The 25,282-nt window shown below is 44.0% G+C and overlaps 2 protein-coding genes across 5 annotated transcripts; one reads left to right on the top strand and one right to left on the bottom strand.

Moving 5' to 3' along the window:
- The first annotated feature begins 1,863 nt into the window (after nt 1-1,863).
- On the top strand, nt 1,864-7,555 carry ubxn11 (UBX domain protein 11). The gene is made up of 15 exons (XM_031575891.2): nt 1,864-2,173; nt 2,312-2,388; nt 2,524-2,561; nt 2,953-3,063; nt 3,768-3,868; nt 4,192-4,243; nt 4,383-4,447; nt 4,833-4,959; nt 5,174-5,391; nt 5,786-5,863; nt 5,982-6,126; nt 6,220-6,323; nt 6,438-6,511; nt 6,713-6,895; nt 7,222-7,555. The coding sequence occupies exons 2-15, from the start codon at nt 2,321-2,323 to the stop codon at nt 7,346-7,348; spliced, it is 1,491 nt and encodes a 496-aa protein (XP_031431751.1). The 5' UTR covers nt 1,864-2,173; nt 2,312-2,320; the 3' UTR covers nt 7,349-7,555.
- A 14-nt stretch (nt 7,556-7,569) lies between these two features.
- cep85 (centrosomal protein 85) lies at nt 7,570-25,282 on the bottom strand. 4 transcript variants are annotated; one of them, XM_031575888.2, is made up of 14 exons: nt 25,205-25,282; nt 23,813-23,877; nt 23,504-23,635; nt 18,326-19,083; nt 17,672-17,802; nt 15,238-15,355; nt 14,332-14,517; nt 13,444-13,596; nt 12,308-12,462; nt 11,975-12,092; nt 11,690-11,740; nt 11,480-11,587; nt 10,492-10,741; nt 7,570-9,910 (listed from the first exon to the last, which is right to left on the bottom strand). In XM_031575888.2, exons 2-14 carry the CDS (start codon nt 23,850-23,852, stop codon nt 9,747-9,749), a joined length of 2,364 nt encoding a protein of 787 aa, XP_031431748.1. In that variant the 5' UTR covers nt 23,853-23,877; nt 25,205-25,282; the 3' UTR covers nt 7,570-9,746. The 4 variants fall into 4 exon arrangements, with proteins under 4 accessions (XP_031431748.1, XP_012678352.2, XP_031431749.1 ...); XM_012822898.3 differs by having other exon boundaries at nt 25,111-25,242; XM_031575889.2 differs by lacking the exon at nt 25,205-25,282 and adding an exon at nt 23,976-25,051.

Genomic DNA, 25,282 nt, shown 5'->3' with positions numbered 1-25,282 from the left:
GGTTTTCAACAGGGGGTCCGTGCCCCCCTGGTGGTCCGCGACGGCATTGCAGGGGGTCCGCGACATGAGCCTATGTTGATCAGTTTACCATTGAATATTTTTATTTGTATAAATTCGCTTTGATATTTCAACACATTTCCATATTACTCTTGAATATCGTGAAAATATCGTCTTATAGGGAGAATGTCTGTGCAGGGGGAGGGGGCGTGGCGGCGGCTAGCGATGTACCCTGATAATTTCACATATTTAAGTGTTATAGGCAGAATATCTGTGCAGGAGGAGGGGGCGTGGCAGCGGTGGTTACAAACACGCACGCGCGTGCAGGCACATCAGTGGGCCGCAAATTACTTTCTAGTTAGAATGGTGGTCCCTGGGACAAAACCAGTTGAAAACCCATGGTATAGAGGGAAATGCAATGTATAGGCCTATGCATGTAGTATGCAGCAGCACAAATTGTATAACCTTTGTGGTTGCAGGGTGTACTTGATAATCAAGTAGCCTTTGTTGTAAGGGACAAAAGCAAAATTACCTGATAATTACTGGATTAGGGAGGCTTGCATTACATACTTGTAATGTTGAATGCTGCAATTGCACTGAATGTCATTAACTGACTAATTGGACAGGTCACGAATGGGCCATTCATCTTGGCTGTACATCCGTGAAATCTCAGTACCTAATACCAATCCTGCATGTTTGAAAATCTCTGAACTGTGGTGTGTTTCTCGAATAATGACAAAAGTCATTGCTAGACCACGGTGATACAACGCATCTTTGGCTGAAACACAGACCTACCTACGGCTTTCTCGAAACCACAGTAGCTTCATGGCGCAAATCTCCGTTTCCAGTTTATAATATGACTGTAAAGGATGTGTCATCAACGCACAGCATAATGCACAACGGAAGTAAACAGTTGTGACAAGATGCTGGATCGCATTGTCTATCGCACTGGAAAAAAAATCAACTATCTTCTGGTTCCAGTTGTGAACCAAATGTTCAGGTTCTGAACCACTTTGGTCGAAATGCTCTGAATGATTAAACAGTTGGTGCACGAACCAGCACGGAACCCGTTCCACGTTGGTGGAAAAGGGGTGATAGAGAACACAGCTGGAAAGATCATATGAAGTGGTGCACCTTACCATCATAAAGGACCATGGCCATCCCCACATTCATTTAGCATATGTGTGTTAATAATACAGTATTATATTATTTTTTAATCAAGTACTTTTTGGTGAGTGAATTGTATGTTTATTGTCCATGTGAGACTGTGGTCCTTTGGGAAACAAAATCTCAGTCCCCTGTATGTATGACACCTGCATAGCAGTAATGCCAGGTCTAATCACTCAGGGCTATTGCCCCAAATATTTTGAGCCTAGTCCAGAGTATTTTCGCCCTATAAATGTCAGAGCTCTCTCTCTCTCTCTCCATATAGACTTGAAATAGATAGTGTTGCCAAATCACACTTGGGGAACAAAACATATACATATAGGCTATATAGGGTTACAAATAGTTTTCTCTTTTGTCGCACATACTGTATAATCTTAATATCTAGGTAGATTTCCATTCCCAATCTACCAATGACGATCTCCCTTAAAAACAAACAAGCACGCAAACTAAAAAGACAGGCCCCAGGCAAACTTGACTTAGCCCCTGATCTTTTCAATAACTAGATTTATGTATCTGGTTATAACAATAATAGCCTACTTGACTCTTGATATTCAGTTACTTCCGAAAAACTTTAAAGTAGTGAATATAAAAAAACTTAATCTAAGACATAAAGCACTACACACAAAACAAATTTCGCCTCGCTTCAAGAATGCCAAAGATGGTCTATTATCGCCACCTAGCGGAAATTACATGCTTGACATGGCCTTTGAAAGATAATCAAAGAAGTTTAAAACATGTGTTCCTTGATTCAGTTTCTTGCAAATATTTAAGGGAAACGTTCAAAATCTGATATATTTTCTAATTTACACAAATGTAAAATGAATAAAAAGAGCAATTTAGACAAATGCACGCATAAACAAAACCTCCATAGGCCAACAAAGGCCGGGCACCACGTTTCCCACGGTAACCAACCCAAACAAAGTCAGCTGTAGGAGCGTCAGCGTTCCATTCGATTTTCTTGTTACTTCGTAGAATGTAATTAGCAAATTATATTCAAGTAGGTCTTTTGGTAAGTTAGTTGAAACATTTGTACTTTCTGCATACTGCAATGACACAAATGAGTCACTGTAAACGCAAAGTTGCAAAGTAAACTGTTTTTCATTTTGGATTGTCCTACCCTGACCCACTCTGTACGCTTTGCTCTCAGGATGGTGAAATGAGTTCTCCTTTATCCCTGTTGGGGAAAAATCGCAGAGCACCCCTACCTGGATATCTGAATGAAGGGTAAGCCGATGCGAGACCTTCGCACAGATCTTTTTAAGTTCAGCTTTGTTCGTAAATGTACTGCTGAACAGACTGCACCCTATAACAGTCTATAGCAAGCTAAGCGTCATACACCTAATACACAATTTATTACAGGAAGACGAGAGTGCCCTTCAAGCAAAGTTCAACCGCTGGTGAGGTCTTAGGTATTTTTATATTTAGTATCGGTGCAGTCTATTTTATTTTCCAAAGTCCATTATCCATTCTGAAACAGGTCTTAAAGTCAAAGGATAGTTTCCGGTAGGCAATACCTGCTATTTCTGTGCTTCTCAAATTGTGATTCTTTGTTTAAGGTGTTTTATGCGTTTGTTTACATTTCACAGGGTCAGAAAAAAACGACTGAAACAGAATAAACAATATAGAGAACCATTAGCAATATTTTAAAGAAGCATACAGAACACCAGTTTTAATTGTGGGCACATTATGCAAAAACTACTCATTATGTGTACGTTAACATTTCATGCAGAGCTTGTAATGCTATGTAACAGACTTACTTACATTGTGTTGTCTTGAATTTCCCCTCAGAGCTGGGTTTGTTGAAAGACATTTTCTCCAGAAGGTGTCAGCCTCACCCCTCATACCCTGATGGTGTTTCTTCTAAATCAACGATGACACAAAGCGGGAGAGCAAGTGATTGTAAGTTCACTCCCACTTTTGTCTCTATGTATACACTTCCAGCTTCTGCAGCTGCAGATGGCAACAGTAACTCAAAACCAACAGACAAAGAAAGCCACATCCTGTCTCCTCCTTGATGTGCACCAGATGAAGCTACTTCTTGTCTCACAGTTTTAACGTTGTCCTGATGAGGCCCAGTTTATTTACTTAACTCAAACTAATGAAGCTGGCAAAGGAAGATGTGGTTAAAAGAGCTCTTTGCAATCCTTAAGCTGTCAGTTCAGTGTGTGCACCGATGTAATTTGATTGGCTTTTGAATGCAAATTTCAACAAACCTTTGCCATAATCAAGGACTTTACCTGTAAGTGGATGACTTGGGCCTGAAGGGTTCCAGGTTTGTTCCCAACGCCTCACGTTTCTGTCCTTGAGACACTGAACCCCCACCTGTTGCTGATGGGCAGGCTTGTATAACTGTCTTTGCCATCAGTAGGCAACGAGAGGCGCCTGTAACTGTAAAACACTTTGATTTTGACGGCGATGTGCGGCTTCCAGTTAGGTGGCGTGTGGTAGAATTGTGCTTTTGTGTAATCTATAGTACTGCTGTTATTCTAGGTTGGCCTGTAGCTGGAAAACTGTGTTGTAGGAGGATGCATTAACCTACGCGTGTAATTTGGTAGGCTGGTGCATGGTCCTACTTGAAGATGTACTCACCCTTCCCTCACCAGGCACCCCTCCTACAGACTTTGAACTGATGTCCACCATGATGCAGAAGCTCGCCCAGCTAGAAATCAAAGCGAAGGCACAAGCCTTGGACATTCGGAGAAAGGCAAGATTTCTTAGAGGCCAGACACACAACACACATAGGCCCCACCCCCACCCAAAACAAACCCCAAAAAACAGGTTCCACACCTCCACTACAACCACATCTTTCATGCTCCATCTTCAGAATCCAATCAAAAACATGCATGCGGATGAACCACAGTGCCACAAGTTGCAGCACAGGATCCGGAGTTTCACAGAGCATGTAGTTTTAAAGCACAGTAGGGCCACACACAATGTCTGATCACTGCACAACTTTACACAACCCAGTCATGATGATGATGACAATGATATGTGCGTACTATGACTGCCTTTTTTTTCAACCAAAAGGAAAAAACAATAGCTGTTCTGGAAGACAAGTTAAAGCTTCAGAAGTCTAAAGGTCATTATTCACATTTCATTTTTTCCAATTAAGGACCCATCTGATCATTTCATGTGCACAGATACAGTGCTGTCATTTCCTTCCTCTTGATACGATGAAGCAATTTCTCACACTCAACTTCCCTATTGTTTATATGCAGTGGCGGGTGAAGAGGAAATGGTCAAGATGTGTCACACGCTGCAGAACCAAGTGTGGGAAATGGAGGTGAGACATGAGACCAGTGAGACATATTCATATTATGAGACATATGATGAGATAGCAGTCTCTACAGGTAGACTCTGGGATGGCTCATGACGGGCTCCACATATGATCGACCTTGCGTGGTGCGTTGTATGTACTCTCAATATCAAATATTTTGCAAAGAAGGTTTGTGTTGTTTCACCTCTGCAAACACACACACACACACACACACACACACACACACACACACACACACACACACGGAAAACCCCTCAGTGCCACAGCGTCTGGAGTTAGAAAGTGAACTCAGTCACCACACCCTTTTGTAGCAATGGACAGATGAACGGATGTTTATTTAGACTTTTTGATTTAGCATTTCTAGAAATGAAATGGTAATTTCCCTTCACAGCATTTCCTGAGTGATTATGGCCTGATCTGGGTTGGAAACAGTGATGGTGATGACGGGCATGCTGATGAACCCAGCCCTGACACAGATGATGCAGACAAACACTCTAACCAAAGCCTAGGAGCGCCAGGTAGAAGCGTGTTCACACTGGTTTACATACAAGTCACTGGATTTACTATTGAAGTTGGAATCAAAAGGAAACTGTCAACAAAATTCATGTAGTTGTGTAGTTTGAATAGCTGTATCTCATGGCGTTTTCTTCAGTTTTCTTGGGTACGTGTATTTCATCATTCATCAGCTTAGGATGTGGTCCTCAATCAGTCCTGTTGGATCCCTCTCTGCAGCCACCTCCATGGTGAGAGAGTTCAGGATGAACTTTGACCTTGTGCTGGAGAATGTCATGGATCTGAACGTGCTGGCAGGGGAGGGGGAGTCCTATGTGAAGGCTGTGCCCGGGGGCGCCCAGCTGGCCCAGCAGTCCCCCATTCCCTTACGGCTGTACAGGAACGGCATTTTGATGTTCAACGGGCCCTTCCGCTCCTATGAAGAACCCTGCACCCAGGTAGCCCACAGTAGAGATGACAATAGACATCAGGTCCATGCAAGAGCAAGATCAGATCTCAGCCAGGGTCGGCTGAGATCTGGGAGCGAATGCCGCAGCCAACATAAGCTGCCCCTAGCGTATTGTAATCGTTTTGCATTCCACCATGTCTTGTGTGTTTCTTGTTGGATTTGGGGCTTCTTTTCTTTTGAAAACGTCATTTTCACAGGATGCTGGCAGCAGCTGTATTCCTTCCTTGTTAAGGTGAGAGTCAGTCATGTGTTGATCTGAAGAGGCACATGAGGCTGACTCTAACGAGAGCACGTCTGCACTGAAGAGAACTGAAGAGTGAAAACACCTGAAGCTTTCTTGTGACTTGACTTCTTCATGGTTCCGTCTGTTTTTGCCTTCACAGCAATGTATGCAGGATCTGATGGATGGCTATTTCCCCTCAGAGCTGCAGGACAGGTTTCCAGATGGGGTTCCCTTCCAAGTGAGTGTGCATGCTGAAAGGTGTGCTGTACCATGCGTGAAAGGAGTTATGTTTCCCACTGGTGCTACATATTTTCCTCTTCTTCATTGGTTAAATTGTTGACTGTTGACACTCACAGATACAGGACAGGCGAGCAGAGGAATACAGAGATCGGAGAATGCAGGCGCACTTTCCTGGCGAGGGTCAGGTGGTGTGTGGAGCATCCAATCAGGCCTCAGCTCAAAGCCCTGCCACACGGGCCCAAGGGGACACATACGTGCCAGGTCTGTGTGTATAACACCTTCTGTGGAGATGATACCAGTTGGCTAATGCTAGAGGAACCATGTCATTCCTGTGTTTGCTGCTTGGCTTCCCAGGCAAAGGCCTCTCCACCGAGCAGTTCTTAATGAAGCTGCCGAAGATGGTCATTAAGGGAGGAAAGGTTATCGACATTCGTGACTCGTTAAGAAACCATTTAAAGGTAAGCATAATAAGGGATTTTAATAGGTTTCAGGAATTTTTCTTCTGCAGGGATTATAAAATGGCTATTATCTGTCACCATTATTATAACTCACCATCTCTGTGCTATGTGTAGGGTTCTGCTGGGGAAGCACACAACCATTCTGTGACCATTATAGACACCCCGGCACTACAGACCCTGCAGGGCAGGTAATGAAATACAAACACACTCCCAATGCAAATGTGCCAAATACTGCAGATCGCAGGGATAAGGATTTAAGGAAGGTAGTTGGTAGGAAGTAAGGACTTGTAAGTGGTAGTATGGAGCTGTGATTGAGGGATTTCAGAAATGAAAAGGAATAACAACAATCATAAATTCAGCATTGTTGTTGTTGTTATCTATCTCCTCAGTGTTCAGGTGTCTCAACACTCCCTGTCTGTAAGGTTGGGTCAGCCTGATGGAACTCCAAGTGAACAGGATGGTGACATCAGCACCCTGCGAGTAAAGTCTGAGGACGGCGAGAAGACTTTCATTCTGAAGATGCAAGTCACGCAGACGATTGGACATTTGCGCCAGTACCTGGACAAACACCGGTGAGAGATGTAGCATAGGTCACAAATAATTGTCATTTATCAAATACTAACACAAATACTTATACAGCATACACACACTTGTGTGTTTGTATTGTTTCCTAATGACAGTTAAAATACTTATCTTTCCATTTCATTTATAAATAAGCTCTGGGCACCTAAAGTGCCAATTGTTTAGAGTCAACCAATACCTGTAGCATTACATGTTTCAACTTAAAAATATTCCAGTCTTACATCTTTGATATAAAAGAAGCAGTTCACCAATGTTAGCATGTAGAGTGGAGTTTGGATGCTGATCTAACAGTTCTACATGTGCCCACAATCACTAGATGCTCTGGTGCCCCTGCATACCACATCATCAGTGTGTTTCCACGGCAATGCTATGACGATGACACCCAAACACTTGCAGATTGTGGCCTCACACCCAGTGCTGCTCTGTTGCTTCAACCTCGCTGATAGACACACACACAGACACACACACACACACACACACACACACACACACAGACACACAGACACACACACACACACGCGCATACAGACAAGAGCATGAACACATTCACACACAGTACCTCTATCCTCACAGCAAGTGCATCTTCAGTTCACACATGACAACCACAATGTTGCAATGTTTCTTAATGTAAATAAAGGAAAAAGCAAAGATCAAATGACTCCAGTTATTGAAAACAAACTTTATTTCTAAAATATGTGAAATTTAAGACAAAAAAATAGATATCTTTTAGTGTTGCAAAAAACAGCTGGCTTAAATGGTTATTTTAGCTGGTTTGTTATTATTCCCTCACGCGCTCACACACAAACATTCTCTGTGCAGTCTGGTGATGAACCTGGACTATGTGCAGTACTTTCCCAACATCATTTCAGCAATACATTATTTCCAGACATTTAAATAGCACTTCAGTAAGGCATGTTATTCAAGTTTTCATGGAGGAAACCTGAAGCAAGTAAAATTAACTTGTGCCACACTCATCATGCCACAGTCATATCTGCCACTAGCCTATAACTTGGCCATTTAGTCATTAGGTCATTGAGTTCTTGGAATCCAAACCAGAGCCTGGGGAGGTGTTATTTATTATATACCACAGTGCACAACGACTCCAAGAACTTGATTGGGCTCCAAAATGAAACAATGTATATAGTTCTGCAGTTACCTGACAGACACTCGCATCAAAATGCAGCTGCATGACTTGGAGAAAGACAAGCATCTGAGATGCGGAAATGTTTACCGAGAGCTTTCACACTCAGCTTCATGACCGTGATTGACCCCCTCTTTCTTCCTTTGTACTCCTGTGCAGTATTACATCTATGCACACAGAAAGGTGTAGTGTTTTTTTAGTGTAGTGTCATTAATAGAAGCATACGGCCCTGCCCTATGGCTGTTTGCACACACTGTCAAACAAAAACGTATGCATTATTGGACAGTTAACTGTCCTTTCCCCTTTTTGCCAATGCAAAACTGCTCACTGGACACTGGTCCAGCACACTATGCATAAGAGCCATAAACATCCTGAGCAAGTAGGAATTACTTAGGCTGCCCAGTAGTGATTTTGTGTCAGTGTCATCACTGCTCTAAATTGGCGCACACAGGATATGGCAGTTGATATTTGAGGCACACCGATAATGCTGCAGTGACTGCTCAGGCACACGGTACAGTGTAAACTCCTACTGAGAAAACCTCAAACACATCCATCTCACAGGAGGCTGATACAGCACGCCAAACATCAAATACTGCTCTACAACACACATGTCAAATAACACATTCAGTACATCTGTATGAAGGGAATGTTAAGGGCTGTTTGCTGGCATGTATTTTTTTCCCAAAGGCAATAGAGAATCCACTCTATTCCAACAAGAACATCTAAAATGCTGCACACACACACATAAAAGAACTTGCTGCACACGATACCGTCAGTCATCACTTTGCTATAGAAGATGTGCTTTAGTCTAGGTGACCATGTTGAATATAAGGAATCTATAGTCAGAGGGGGGCACTTTTATGAGTGAGACTACTGTCTGTTGAGATGGCCATGCGACCATGATGGTCTCAGAGAAACCCGAACTCAGCAGGAGAGAAAAATAAAGTGAGGGAGGAAGAGAAAGAGAGGGACAGAGTCCCTGATAGCCCTACTGTAAAAATAACTCTCCTAACAGCCATGGTTTAAAAACAGTCCACTGAAAGACCCCTGTACCATAATTCTCTCTTCCAGGGTCTGAGGCTAAACGATACACTTGAAATAACAGTAGCTTAGGAACACTTACACTGCCGTAGGTAAGCGAAAGAGATCTAGACATTTTCAGTTGATTGTCAACCACAGCTAAAAATCTTTTTCCCTCAAAGAGGAAGATCCATTTTAAATAAATATAGTGTTGATGCCACCTCAAAAACAGACAGAGAGAGAGAGGGCAAAACAGTAAGGACACTGAAATACTCAACACATATACAAAAAAAGCATACATTAGTGTTCCAGTAATACTTGGGGTCCTTCTAATGGCAATCTACTGGACATGAACACATATTGCCCATGGCTTCTCCTTGGTTGGGATAAAGACGATGGCAGGGATGAAGCCTACACAAGGCCAGTTGAGTGACAGGTGTCTGTAGTGCCCTGTGAGTGAGTGAGTAATACAGTACTTAGAATGGTGTCAGGCATGTTGCGATGGCGACTAGGACAGAAGACCAGCGAGTGATCCAGTTCATGCCCAGGAAGAGGTTGGGGTGGAGATGATGGTGGTTTGTGTGTGTTTAAATGTGGTTGTGCATCTGTCCCACTGGATGTCCCAGTTCTCACCCATGTCATGCGCATGGTGATCAGAGACCAGGTGTAGAAGGCGTGGCTCACTGGGTAATGCAGTTCTCGCCCATGTCCTGTGCGTAGCGGTCAGAGATGGTGGTTCTGAGCTGCTCCACGTCCCGCCGTAGTTGCTGGGCCTCAGCCAGCTTTCTCTGCAGCACCTCCGAGCTAAGCCAGTCCTCACAGGAGTCAGCCAGCGGGGGGGAGGCTGAGGGGAGCATGGGAACACACACACAGACACACACACAAACATGCATACACAGACACAGACACAGACACAGACACACACACACACACACACACACACACACACACACACACACACACACACACACACACACACACACACACACAAATAATAGCAAATGAATATCCTCAACACAAACAAGCACAGGTACACAACATACTCAACAATAACAGTGTCAGTAACCCGTTACCTTATCTCTCACTATCTGGTTACACATACACAACCTATAGGCACCACATGCATAGTTATGAACACCACAGATCTTGAATGAATGTGAGTTGAGAGAAACAGCTGAATAGCAGAATACAGTGACAGCAGAGAGAGAGAAAGAAAGTAAGAGAGAGAGATGAGTGAGGGCACAGGGAGCCGGATAAAGAGTGGGAGAGAAAGACAGAGGCTTACAAGAAATGAGCATGAGGCATAGATATGCAGCGAGAGCACGAGAGAGTGAGAGTGTAAGACAGAGAAACAGATAGAGAGAGAGAGAGAGAGAGAGAGAGATGGAGAGAGTGTGTGAGTGTGAGACAGAGCTGGGCTCTTACAGCCGATGCCGAGCAGCATGGAGAGGTTGGGGTCCTGTCCCTGCGTGCGCTGGGTGAGGACACTGCAGAGGGAGCGCAGGTCGCACAGACACGCCTCCATCTCTCCGTGCAGACGCTGCGTCAGACGTGCACTCGCCGCCTGAGGGGGGCCCCGGCCCAAACCCGATCCGAAACCGGCTTGATCCGCCTCCTCCAGGCGCTCCTGCAGGGTCAGGTTCTGATCCAACAGGTCCTGGTTCTGAGAGGACAGCTGGAACACAGCGGGAGGACAGCGGTTAGAGAGGACTGGGGAAACCAGTGACTATAACGTGTGCATGCAGCGACTCTCTTAAGGTTTAGTCACAACAAACCATAACAGAACTCATAAGTGGTTGTCAAGTGTGTGGGGATTCAGTCACTATATGTTTAGAAAAGGTCCAAAAGTCGTTTCGATCATCACGATTAAGGAGAGTATTCAAAATAGTCTCTGTATCATTTAACAAGGTTCCAACACCTAGATAACATATAAATAAAAGGTCCGTTTTCATATTTTTAAGCAACCAGTCTGCTGATAAAACAAAAAAAATTACACATATTACAGAATTAAAGTAAAGCACCAGTGATCACTGCCATTCAAAACCTATGCCATTTAATATCTACAAAATCCACCACTCAAAATAAGTGATCGTAAACAACATTAATACCCAACAGTGAGTGGTGAAAAGAAAACTGAATACACCAACACTGGTTTCAAAAAGATGTCCTTCCTGTTAAAAAGCAAACAGCAGGTTGTGTACGAGCTATCTGACAAATGACCATAATAACAGTACTGCCTCAGATGACCACTTCCCACTGTTGCTCATCACACTTCAGGACCTTAAGGAAAACCTGGAGCTGCTGACCCACAACAGTGAGAAACTCACAGTGACTGTGTTAGAGAATGTGTGCGTGTGTGTGTGTGCATGTGTTTATGTGTGCGTGTGTGTTTATGTGTATGGAAATGGCTCACCTCCTTCATTGCCGATCGCACCTGCAGCAGACCCTGCTCCTTCCCCATCAGCTCCTCCCTCAGAGCCTGGCTGCTGCTCTCCTCCTGAGACACCTGATCCTCCAGCGTCTGCACCAGTGAACACACACACGCACACGAACACACAGACTATGGTTAGTATGTTTCTGGCAGGTCTATACACATTTAAACATGAGTGTTTGAGAAACGCACCCGAATTTGTGTACCCAGCTGCTCCATCATTCGCAGCTGCTTTTCGACCACCTGTCAGAGCGAGACAAGGAACCAGCATTCAGTCATGAGGAAACCTGGACCGACTAGTTCAGAATAATCTGAGGGCAACACCATAAACATCACACTGACAAAGCCTACCTCCAGATGTTCTTAAGACCTGATGCTGCATGCAACTAATGCAGAAAGATGATGCTGACACTGAAAACTATGCTGGGCTAACTAAGGTTGAGCGGGTGCAAAAGTGAGGTAAGCGGAGAGCCTGACCTTTTTCAGCCGGTGCTGCTCCTCCTTAAGGGTGGTGTTTTCCACCCTCAGCTTTTCTAGGTCAAGAGACGGCAGCCTGGCTCCATCCTTTAGTTCCTCCTGCACACGCTCCTGGAGGCTACACACACACACACACACACACAATTTACACTGGGTAAGTATATATGTAATAGAAGGCATTTTGTGTGTACATGTACATGTTTGTGTTCTTGTACTGGAGAGTTGTGTGCTTCTGTGTGAACCTGGTGTGTGTGGCTGGGTCTTTTCCTGTATGCCTGTTGGTACATATGTGTATTAAAGTGTGTTAGCGTCTGTCTGTGAGTCTGTATATACCTGGTGACGGTGCATAGCAGCTCTCTCTCCCTGCGTCTTTGCTCCTCCAGCTGTGTGTCTCTGTCGCGCGTGGCTGAGCGTGACTCCTCAAGTCGAGCTTCAAGTTCCTCCATTGTGGCCTTCAGCTGCGCAGCCCTCCTCTCAGCCTCCTCCAGCTGACACAATTCAATTCAATTCAATTCAGTCCAGTTCTTTTAATTCTACCACATTCTGCTGTTCTGTGCATTTAATTCCATTACATTCTGTTTTCAGCAGTGCCATTTGCAAAGCACACAGGCTCAAGGTATACGCTAACCAAAGCCTACATCACAAAGAGCAGAGTCCGACTCAAACACATGGTTCAAATAGGTATTGCCATGTAGCTGATGACAGAATGGCATATGACCATAGCAACTAGAACAGCGAAGTGACGTTTGTTTGAGGGGTGCTGGACACATATGTTGCAGTGCTGGTGTAAGCCCAATTACACCAACCTACATTAAAACTTTGTTCACCATAACTGACGAACTGCGGTCACAGGCAACCATGGGACATGACATGGGGCAACTACATTTTACAGGTCACCACTGGCAACTACATTTCACAAGTATAGCAAAAACAAACTGCTTTTCCCGCATCTGTGTATGTGCAAGACTTCTTGGGTCAAGCATGAGAACCAAGAGAGCAAACAAATCTAGCATCACAACTGGTGCCCTTATCATCATGTGGCTCAGATTCATAAGTTTGAGGAGAATAACAAACTGTGGCTTCCTAACACACATAAGCCTCTTATCAGCCCTCAGATAAGAGGGGATATTTACACAGGTTTAAGGCCAATCTCTAACCCCCCAAGCACTCAAGCACGCGGTCTCATAGGAAACGCGTGCTCTACATGAGTTTGGGGACAATCTAGGATAAAGGCATGTTGGCATGATTCACTTAAGAACCCTAAACAATACTTAACCGATACCACAAAGCGCTCCACTTCCTTCACACCATACAGGCAGGCAACTAAGAAGAAGAAAAAAAAAAAAAAAAAAAGAAAAAAAAAATTTCCACGGGAAGTGAACTGTAACAACAGATTCTCTGCAGCTTCTCTGCCGCATTGCAACACACAGGGTTGAGCACCTAGCATGGAGTGTGTGTGTGGGCCTCACCTGCTTGCTCTGGGCCTGGTAGTCCTCCATGGTGGGCAGGTCGGCCAGGTAGCGCTCCAGCGTCTCGATGCGCTGCTGCCGCTCGCGGCTCTGCTCCGTCTCCTTTTGGCACTTTTTCTTCAGGTTGTTTATGTGCTTGTCCCGGTTACGGATCTGAAGCAAGACATGAGCAAAACACACCATAAACAACCACACAAAATATACACATGAGCTCACACAGATCTGTCGTTATTTAATTAGCTCATCCAGTAGATCCTCGGCTCTAGCCGGGGATGGCCAACATATCCACAGGTTACTGATCATTGGACTCCTTCCACAAATATCCACATTTAAACTTCCACAAGCATCACTGTGCTACAAATAATCTCAAGGTTTGCTATAAATCCGGTGTACATATATGTGTATTAAAGTGTGTTAGCGTCTGTCTGTGTATCTATGTGTGTGTGTGTGTGTGTGTGTGTGTGTGTGTGTGTGTGTGTGTGTTACCCTGTAGCATGTCACCTCATGCACACCTCAAGTGACTGCTTGTGCTGGCCCCCCTCCACTATGTACCTGTATGGTTATGTCTTGCATATTTGTTTGCCTTTGTTGTGAAAAGAGGCAGGTCTCGAAGTATAATGTGAAATGGAAATGTAGAAAAAGGAAATGTGACTAAATGACTAAATGGCCGAGTGTTACAATACTGTAAGACGCTGTCTTCCATTCTGGCCAAACAGAAGTTTAACATTCCAAACAGTCTTAAGTTGGCTGTTGGGTTTAGTGTGTGTATGACCTCATTATGGCCACACTAACGAAGCCGCCGGATGTTAGTGTTTGTGGGGTGAAATTAAGTCATTCTGCGGTGTGTAAAATAGAGGAAATGGAGGTATGCGCGTGACTGGTGCTCACTCTCTCCTCCTGCCTCTTCAGCTCCTCCGCGTGCTTCTCGTCACTCTCCCGCAGCGACTCGGTGACGCGCCGCGTCTCGGCCTCCACTGCACCAAGACGCCGCTCTGCCTCCGCCTTCTCTTTGGCCAGACCGTCGCTGCGCTCGGCAAACTGAGCCCGCAAGAAGGCGTTCTCCCGCTGCGCCTCCTGCCATAGAAACACGCACACACACACACAACAGGTAACCAAACTGTGCTGTTTTTAGTTAGTCAATCAGTTTAAAAATGTTACATGTTTTAAATATCCTCATCCTCTTTTGACCTTAAAGGCCTACTGATAATACTCAACAGGTTCATTCCTAACAACTGTGAAAAATGAAACAAGTTGGCCAACTTGTGTAATTTTTCACTATTGGAATTTAATGAATCTAAAGAGAGATTCCAGAGTCCTAAGGATTGATCAGTTCTCTCTCTGTTCAGTACTCTACCTTTTCCTTTTTCATTTGACTCACAGATAGCCCATTCACTCTCCTGAGAATAACTTTGTTACTAAACATTCTCCTACATATATTGACGTTCAGTATATTTCCTCAATTTACCACCTTATTTACCGCTAAGTGTTAACTATGACAAAATATAATATTTATAAAATATAAATATCAAAATAGCCCAAAACCCAACAACCCTGTGGTGCTCGTTTTCCAGCAGTCCACTTCTTTCTATAGTAGCCGAATTTGGCGAGACAACAGCAACCCTGGCACCAGGATCAACTGAATGAGCTAGCTGGGCTAACTAACATCAGCTAGCATGGCACAGCACGGTTTTCCTTTAGTTCTATAAGCAGGATACAGGGAAGGTAGGAGTGTAAAATGTGTAGTGTGAGTAGATGACCTCTGAGGTGTGAAATAGAGCCTTGATTGTCCCTCACCTGCAGGCGGAGCAGACAGACGTCTGTGTAGGGCGCTCCCCGCCCCACCATTGCACTGTGGACCTGCAGCTCACTGTCCCTCAGACGCTGCTCCAGCTGAGCCATCTGCTGCTGCTGCCTGTATGCACGCACACACACACACACACACACACACACACACACACACAAGTATACACTCATTAGACACCCTAATACACACACATATATGCACTCAAACAAACTCAAACTCTTGAGTTTACACCCTAATACACACACAAATAAAATACACACAAATACGCCAAAAACAAAACACATGCACACAAAACAAAACAAACACACAGTCAGTCTGTCAGTCATTCCCACATCCTACTCCACCCAAGCCACAAAAAACACGTACACATGCAAAACAAAAAAACATCTTCACACTCCATATGGGTTGATACACACACACAAACGTTATATAAAAAATAAAAAAAAAATGACAACAGCATGTTTAAAAACATCTTAGCAAAGCAGTGTGTTTACAAAACCACAAACACATCCCTTGCCTATGAGTAGCCACTCAGCTTTAATGGCTTGACTCGATAGACGACTGTAGCACTTTGCAGCACCACAGGCAACCTTCTTCTATGAGCATAAACAGGCTGCAGGGAGAGGTCATCATTCCACTGCGTCATTCACAGTCCACTGCGTCACTCACAGCCGTGTTCCCACTATTAGGCCAGCGCCAGCTAGGGCTGTTTTTCGGGCAAACGAGGGTAATGGTGGCCTGAGGCCTCCAGCCCCAAGAAGAAAAGCCATTTGCGTTTCTACTATCGGGCAGAAAGCCCAGCGGTACTGCATTAAAACCTGCCCACAACATGCCGCCTTGGTGCAAACATCACCCGTCCGCCAGTTTCACAATTAAGTGGGTAGTTCAAGTTGAGATATCATGCGATAAAGTCTGGATGCCAGGCACCTACGACCTACAGCAGATTAAGTTGACAAAAAGAATATAATGGAAACCAAAGTGGCTGTTTGTTGTTTCTGATACAGTCAATCCTGTATATCCATATCCATTATAAGGTTCGCCTGGCTCCTCTATCCCTCAAACTGTCGGGAACTGGAATAGTTTAGCAATCCATATCACAGGTAGCCTGAACACATGGCTCTAATACAAGCCAGCTATAGGCATAGTTCACGTTGGATAGCAAGCTAGTCTTAAGCTAGTTTAGTTTACATAAGTGATGTTAAGTGAAGTTTAAAGCACACCATAGCTCGAATAGCATGCTAATTGTTCATTGCAATGAATTAGCTTCAACAATAATCAGTAATTTAGTACACACATACAGTGTTCATTTGACCCAGTTTTGTACTGAATTATGTTGAAATTAGATCCATGAGTTGTTAACACTCTGTTCTAATCGCACCATTTCTATAGCGTACACCTGCTTCATGTTTCTAACACGGGGCAAGCTCACATTTTTGTTCATTTCTAACCATAAGTCGTAATTAGTAGTACCCTAAAAGTTATGCAAATCGAAATGTCTCTGCTTTTATGCCACTGTATGTTCGACGCCATTAACAAGGCATTGATCAAGAGAAAACAGAATAAACAAACGTTAACGCAAGGTTATTCAAAACATGCCTGGGACAAGAGTGCTTTGTGTGGGCCAACATATATCCATTCCTTGCAACAAAGCCAGTTTTGTATTGAGATCTGTTCCATTGCCCCAGAAGTGACAATGTAAATGCAGCTGGCATGAACTAGTCTGCCTGGATGTCCCAATAGGGGCTACTGTGAGCCACCTGGAGTGTGAGGCGAGCCTGGAGCATGGCTATGATTCTTTTGTGAAACATTTGTTTCATTTAGTGTCTGTAATAACGAGGATGAGAGGTCTATTAAGAGTGGAGCTGTTAAGGTCTGTATGTGTGATATGGAAAATCAATAAGACAACCAGGGTGTCTGAAATTGTCGTGATTACTGCTGTATGCATGATTAAGTTAGCTAAGTACATAGGCTACACTTGGGGAGGTACGTTAGTGAAGTTAACATCTGGCAATAATCCTCATTCAAAATTCAAAACATTTCATAAGATCATATTAAGTTAACGTTTTTTTAACGGTTCCTTTAAAAATGTAACGTGCATGACTGAACATTCCATCGGACATCTGGAATACCTACTAGCTTCAAAGGCGTTGGTAGCAGGGCAGCCTGGGACTAATTTTGACGATGCTATGTATGAATTATCTGCTTGCCTCTTGATTCTTCCCTGATTTCCATTCCCCCCTGCATCACCAACCCTCTCTATCCATCCTTCTACCGGGCCACCCTCAAGTAGATGGGTCCCATCACTTTCTCCATGCCACTGTCACCTTGTGCTTGCTCTAGGGGGTTCAGGCCTTAGACTGTAAAGCGCTTTGTGACAATGCCTGTTTGTATATGTAAATGCCTAACATTCAATTGCTCACAAACCTCTCAATAAGCAGCTCTTTTTCCTTCAGCATGCTCTCGTTGGCGTTGACCAGGGCCTCCCACTTACTGCCATCTGAGTGTAACGTAGATGGGTAGAGAGAGGGGTACTGATTGCTTCCTGAGGTCAACAGCTACACATAGCAAGGAGCAGGACAAAGAGAGGGGGGAACAGGACACAGAGAGAGAGTTTGAGAGAGACAGACAGCCAAAGGTGAGTGACACAGAAAGAGAAAGAGAGAGAGAGAGAGTAAGACAGAGAGAGACAGAGAGAGAGAGAAAGAGGAAGGGCGGAGAATGTCAGCACATCACACTACTTTCACACACATTAGGCTATATCAACCAAATCTACAACGGCAATCCACAACATCGCTAGGCTACCCTATTGCTGACATTTCTTTGCCTGCACTAGAAGCTAAGTCCCAAAGTCTTAAATCCACTGTTATCTGTAAAAGGCTGGGAAACAAAATGCCTTACCGAGTAATTAACCATAGTAATGTTATAACAAGACTAGTGGCATAGTTTTAGGAACCATCCTCTTAGGAAATCTGTCTGTATATGTGTGTGTATTAGAGGCAGTAGGTAGGCTCTGTACCCCCACTTGAATGCTGCACTAAGACTAGGTGTGCTGTGAAACATTTAGGAAAAGCTCCGTGCCTGTGCATGCTGGGAGTAGTTCCTCATCTGCATCTGTTCCACATGCAGGCGGAGGTTCTCCAGCTGCTGCCAGTTATTGAGCTCAGCACAGCGGTCCTGCAGCAGGGGCTCATAGGCCTGGGCCCCCATCTGCAGCCCCATAGAGTGTCCGGAGCCCAGTGTGCCTAGCCTCATGGTGTATGGGTCCGCTGACCCAGCCACTAGTCCTGGCTGGGCCTCTGGGAGCACCCTGTAGCTATGCTCTAGGGATGGGCGGTAGGTGTCTCCGATCACCACATGGTCCGCCCGGTCCCCGAACCCAGTCATCTGGGGCCGCAGTCGCATGTCCAGGCCCAGGCCCCCTAGCAGTGCGGACTGGTTGAGAGTGGGCTCCACGGTGGGCATATCGAAGTGTTGCGGGTCATCCAGCCGCGTGTGCTCGCCGGCAGGGAAGAGCGAATAGTCCAGGCCGTTCACCATGCTGCGGTAGCGGCTCAGGCAGTCAGGCCTGGGCATGCCGGCCCTGCCGTCTGCCCCTGTGCCCTCGGCTTCCAGGTTGGGGGAGGAGGACGACTTGGAGAGGGAGGACTTGGAGCTGGAGGAGCTTGAGTTCCTGGAGTTGGAGGACGAGGAGGCGTGGGGCTCCTCTTTGGGTAGGGAGTGAGACTGGGGCTTGGAGGCCGGGGCGCCGGCCGTGGAGGGCATGACATGGGCGGTGGGGATGGGGATCTGACTGCGGATGGGCTGGAAGGACAAGCTGCTGCTGGAGCTGCACAGATCTACACATGACAGAGAGAGAGAGAGAAAAAGAGAGGGTTTAACACTTGTATCACTTGTTTATTGTATCAGTCTTTAAATGTTTACAAATATTTACTATTTACATAAGTAAATAATAAGTATTACATTCTCATACAAAAAGAAAACAGCAAGGTAGCCCATGTGCGGGAGAGAGAGAGAGAGATGAAGTACAAGGAGGAAGATGTATAAATATATTCTATTTAATGAGACTGAAGCCCTTTGAATTGTTTTGTTAATATTCAGAACATCATGAGAAATCATGTACTATTGTTTAAAGAAATCTGAACACATCACATTATTAAAACATTTATTATTATTCAAAGTTTGTTGACCATTCCTGGCCCATTTTTTGCCTATATTCTACTCACTCAAACAACCCTTCAATAGGCCTGCGCATGAATTTAGGAACATGCGTTTATTTTAAAATGCCATCTCCGTGCAAGACGAATGTCTGACTTAACAGTTGGACACAGCCATATGCCATTGCCTTAAGTTTAAGATCATGTTCGAACACTATTTAGGCATATCATTTCACAACTGAACACAAGGCAGAGTAACACAACGTCTAAGTAGCTCATTTAACTTTTAATGAGATGACCGCTTTTGATCCAGCTATGTTGTGAACGTCAAGCGAATGTCTAATACCAATCCATCACACACCTGCCACCGAATGAGTGGGACATTAAGCAGTGGCAGAGGTTGAGCCAGATCGTGCACCTCCACCAGGAGGCCAGAAGAATAGGAAATAACTTGTGATTTAAGGCTTATTTTCAGTAATTTTATGCAGTTCATGCAGTTAATAAGAAAATGTCCAGCATTGTGAAAAAAAAGTTGTAAATTGCTGATTTCATGTGGTATTCGCAATTTGTTAAATAATAAAATAAATCACTCTTGCTTTGATTTTAAATCATTCAGCCTCTAGTCTTGTCTCCAGTGTTACTCTGCATGAGTAATGTTTCTGCTGCTACGCCATGCTGCTCTTCTTGCCTGAAGCTTATTCTCCTTTTTGAGTCTCATTTACCAGCTCCATAGCAACTTTCTGCTTTGTGAAGAATCTCCTTGGATTTTGGCCAGTGTACGAAGAGCATACAACACTTTCAACAGTCAGGTGAAAATATTTCTCATTACTATCTACGGTGGAAGTGCAATAGCATCTGGAAAGAAAAACGCCCAAAACAACATCTTTGAAACAATAGATTTTTTGTGGGGGAAAAACAGAACACAAACAGAACCCCTTTATCTCTAAATATTATTTTCAACCAATAGAGAGCTCTTTGGGGAACAATTTCAATATGTAGACCAGACACCAAGTAAACACACCAAGAATGTGCCCATTTGACATTTGGGCCTAGTGGCTTTGATAAGTCAACCAAGTAATAGATTTTAGCTTTAAAATGCAACGAAACAAACGATCCAAACAACTATAACAAGTCTAAACACTCTATCTTGGACTTGCCTTGTGCTTCTGCTTCAAATGGAAAAGGAAGTAAGGAAGCTCTTGTTTACGCTCTTAGACGGTGAGAGTGAAACCCATCCTCTCTATTTTCAGGTAGTGATGCAAAGTATCCGTGGCTGGCCTGGGCTGTGCCAAGCTCGAAAAAAATAGCACCTATAGTGCAGACTAGCTGACTTCACCCACAGATCTGGATCAGTCTGGATCAATCTTAAAAATGACACCAAAGCTTCTCTCTGGACAAACAAAGTAACTAACTATCCTTTTCATAACCAGCTTACGCCACAACATGCAGATGTTTTCTACCCAATGCACAACACTCAAAGGCAGACTGCAAGCAATCAACACCCATAAACAGGCACTAAAGCCTCCAATTTTAAGCAACAGAAGCACAAGGCAGCATGGGTGATCCTGACGCACTCACCTGGAATTCACTGGCACACAGGGCAAAACCCCTGAAAGCAGGAGGCATTTTCAGGAGCAAAATCTGGGTGACAGAACAAACCAACAGAGAGTCCTGTCTGTTGCATTTCTAGCCAGAGAAATACAGGAGGAAGACATGGAGGCGTAGGTCAGGTAGACAGAAGGAGGCAACGCCCTGTGCCTGAGGGAACATTGTACCACAGAGCTAACTGCTGCACAGCACACGCAAGGTGAGGTCTGCCCGCACTCCATACAGGAACGAACACCAACACAATAACACACACACATTCGCTCATATACACTAATGAATGTAGACACACAGAAAGGTTAGGGATATTTATAGCTGCCTTCTCAAATTACAGGGTGAACTGCATCAGTCTCTTATTTAAGCCCCCCACCCCCCACCGCCACACACACACACACACACTTAGTTGAGAGCTGTCTCTTTAATGAGAAGATGTGCATTAAGGTTTATGCAACAGCTTGGATGGGACCCGGGTTCAGCTTACATTGGTCTGAAACAGCTTGGCTACTATGACATACCAGAGATAATATGGATGAAATACTGTAAGCAGGGGGAAAAGCCGGGGAAAAGCCATGGAAAAGCTTTTGATTTTAACTCCAAAGCCGCCAGGAGCAGACTGCTGATTCCCCGCCCATCCAGTGAATTTGGTCTGGACAAGTTAGAACAGCTTTTTCAGTGAGTAAGGGATACTTGAAAATGCAAATGTGGAAAACGAGGATCTGGGGTACAGTTTACTTGAATTCCAGTGTGGTTCGTATTTGGTGTGAAAGCTATGAAAGCAAGAGGAACACCTTTAGGTGACAGCCGGATAAAGGCCTGGTGGTAGGCCAACATGTGTTGGTGTATTTTATTGACTTAACCCTCAAAATACCCTGAACAGGAGAGCAAGAACTTGAGCAAGAAATTGTGGTCAGGCACTGCAACACACAGCAAGAACTTGAGGTCAGGCACAGGCTTGCCTGCGGTGCTACAGCACTGGGCTGAGGACTGTGCAGGAGTTCAGATGAATTGAAGCCATGACTGACATGAATGGCAAAACAGGGTGATTAGAATGTCAACGCCAGCCGCTCGCTTACTCACCTCCATCACCTAGTTGCTCACCCAATTATTTTAGCTTTTTTCCTCTTTCTGCGGATGTGTTTTTAAGCTATGCATAGCTTAAACATCTTTTTCCATTTATGGGCAGAAGAGGTTCATAATAGACTTTTCAGCATACACCCAATTTAACACCAAATAAAGCATATAAACATATTTTCGGACTGTTCTTTTTTTGGGACATTCTGCATTCACTGCACATTCATCAACATTAATTCCCTTCCACGTGTTTCATTAACAGTCCTTTTGTATAAACAAACAATGTTTGCCTGAGAACTGACTGTATGTGAGATTATGTGTGACGTAATACAGTTATATTATTATGTACTTCTTTTTTGATATTGTTACATCCTTTTGGGAGCACTTCCAAAGACAATAATAGACTATTACACCACAAACCTGAAAAGCATTAACCACACAAACGAGAACACTAACAGTCAAAACAGTGAAAGCCAGTAACAGTGTAATGTAACACATAGGCCTTCATTGAGTCAAGCAGATACTCAGATCTAATTTCCCAGGGACACCCTTAGCTCAGGCCAAGGGTACAGCTAATCTGTCCGCATTACATGTTACACAGGGTATGGGTGGAAGGCCAGCTAGAGAGGGACCAGGGGTTCAAATTTTCCAGTGGGCTTTCCAATTTTCCCCATTCCAACAAATCAACTCAGTGGAGACCAAACCAACATGAGGGATACTATTGGCCTATGATGCAATCCCCATTACAGAAATCCTCATAGGAACACCAAGATAACACCAGCCAGGCTTATAAATAAAACAGACACTGTGTACAGGCAGATCACAGCAACACAGTGGATGCGAATCAGTGGATGGTAAACAGTGAGACTGGCTATGTTCAGCCTTAAGCAAAAAATGTACCCGCCTTTCTCGTCCTTGCGCACGGTTAACCTGTCCAAAGCGTGGGCATAAAAAGTTTTGCCATAGTAATGATATCAGCGTTGGCGCATGCAATGACCAATCCGTCAACCATACTGGCCTCTTTAGACTGCAAGGGTGAGGGGGAGTGGGGAGGGTGCTACTCAGGCTACATCCACACTTATATGTTTTAGTTTTAAAATGCATCACTTTTACTACGTTTACGCCTGGCGTCTATACTACTTCGGCCCTGTTTTCGTTTTTAAACAGTGTAGAACACCAATGCACAGATGGTATTCAGAGAAACTATTGTCCTTTATTTCCCTAACTGTAACAATAAGAATCTTATAATGGCTTTGTTCCAAACAGCAGTCAAAGGAGCCAACAGAATCAGATCCTGTAAGGGGACATTGGAGGTGGTTTTTCAAACGCCCCTCCAGTCTGCACGGGTTAAAGGCCTATTGCGCAACAATCACGTGAATGACAGCGAGAAGGTATGTGTAGGGAGGTAATGCAGGAAAGGTCTCACCTTCAGAGTAGTCTGAGGGGGTGGCACCAAACCCTGTGTCCCCACTGTCCGCTGTGCTGGGACGCCAGCCAAAGCGTCTCTGGAACTTCTCAGACACAGCTGGTGTCTGCCACTCCATATCTTTGTACCCCACTGAAGAAGTGCATGTGAGGGAGAGAGAGAGAGAGAGAGAGAGCACATACAACACAAGCAGAGTAGAGGTGTCAATTTCATAATGACATGGTTCCCAATTCTGCAATGTTATTAAAAAGTCTTGCTGCTGTGGAGGTCTTTAAGGTTTTCAAGCTTTACAACAGCATGGATACATACCGGATTCTTTGGTGTCTTGGTGCATCTGTGAGGTTGTCATAGCACAAGTGGAGTTTGCAAATATCCTGAGTAAGAAAGGACAAATAATAATACATCATGGAAATGTCAGCAGTATTATAGTAGCGCCGAGGTTTACCCATAACTACTTGTCCAATGTACTTGCCTCTCTCACAATTCGACTGCTCTGTGCATTCCTGCCTGGGCACCTGAACGTCAGCGCTAGCAAACACAAATCTAATTTCATTGGGCTGAGATTTCTGTGCTCTGGACAAGGCCAAACTATTTTCCTTTCTTAATTTTGCAGGCCGATACCGCCGATAAGTTGAAGACAGTAGTATTACTGGCTGCCCATTTGTTAATAGTGAAGTTGTCCTCATTGCGAGATTACATTTACCATGTACATTTCAGTGCAATCCAACAAGCTAACTTGACAGAATTCTCACAAAACAATGCAAAGAGTATCATAACGTTACCTCAACCATTAATTTCAGCATTTCAGCTTGTGTAGTCAGTATATTTTACGGTTATGTTTTAGGACAGGCTAGCATCACATGCATCTCAAACTAGCCAACTTTACCCTTACCTGCTTAAACATAACAGACAGTTAACGATACTTGCCTAACATCGACACAAGTTAGTGAAAACGTATGTTATCAAGCTAGCTTCCAATAACAAATTAGTTGTAAAGAGCAAACATTACACTAACGTTAGATACCTAGCGACAGTTAACGTTACTAAACTTTTTGTGGCTAACTACCCTAGCTAGCTAGCATGGCAACTGCTATTTTAAAGCACATCATTCCTGAAGCACATATGATATCTGCATCAACTAACAGACAACCACAGTTAATATTCCAACTACAACTCAAATTATACGGATACGGATCTATTTCAGTTAATTTAGCAAGCTAAACTTAAAGTAACGTTAGTAGAAACTTTTCTTCAGTTACCTATCGATAGCGATATCAGCTATGCTAACTAGGGGTAGCTAACAAAGTGATGCATGGAATTCCCACTATTGCTACCTAACGTTGGTGGTTTCAATAAATAACACGTCTTGCAGAATACGACAGTAGACACATTGACTGTGTTTAGCAACAGAGACAATATATTAATAACTATAGGCCACATTTTAGGGATTTTGGTCATCCACGAAGACTTTGTTATATTGGTTAACGTTCGCGGAGTTAGGATAGTGACTAGGGATACTACGAATAACGTAAAATTACTAGTTATACCTTTAAATAACTGATAGCTTAAATTAAAGTACTGTTTGATTTGGCTCGTTTTATACATACCTTAATATTACACAAGGGTAAATTGGTACCCAGTAAATTAAAACAAAAACATCGCTAGGTACACCACCTAATAATAACGTTAGAAGTGACTCACTCCCAAACACAAGCCGTTGAAACAGCCAGCTGACGATAGATACAATCTCCGCCCACTACAGTAGCGTTGAGCTGCGTA

The sequence above is a fragment of the Clupea harengus genome, chromosome 11, assembly GCF_900700415.2.
Source record: "Clupea harengus chromosome 11, Ch_v2.0.2, whole genome shotgun sequence".
Taxonomy (NCBI): Eukaryota; Metazoa; Chordata; class Actinopteri; order Clupeiformes; family Clupeidae; genus Clupea; species Clupea harengus.
Note: the sequence above shows the minus strand (reverse complement) of the source record. Positions and strands in the feature narration are given on the sequence as shown.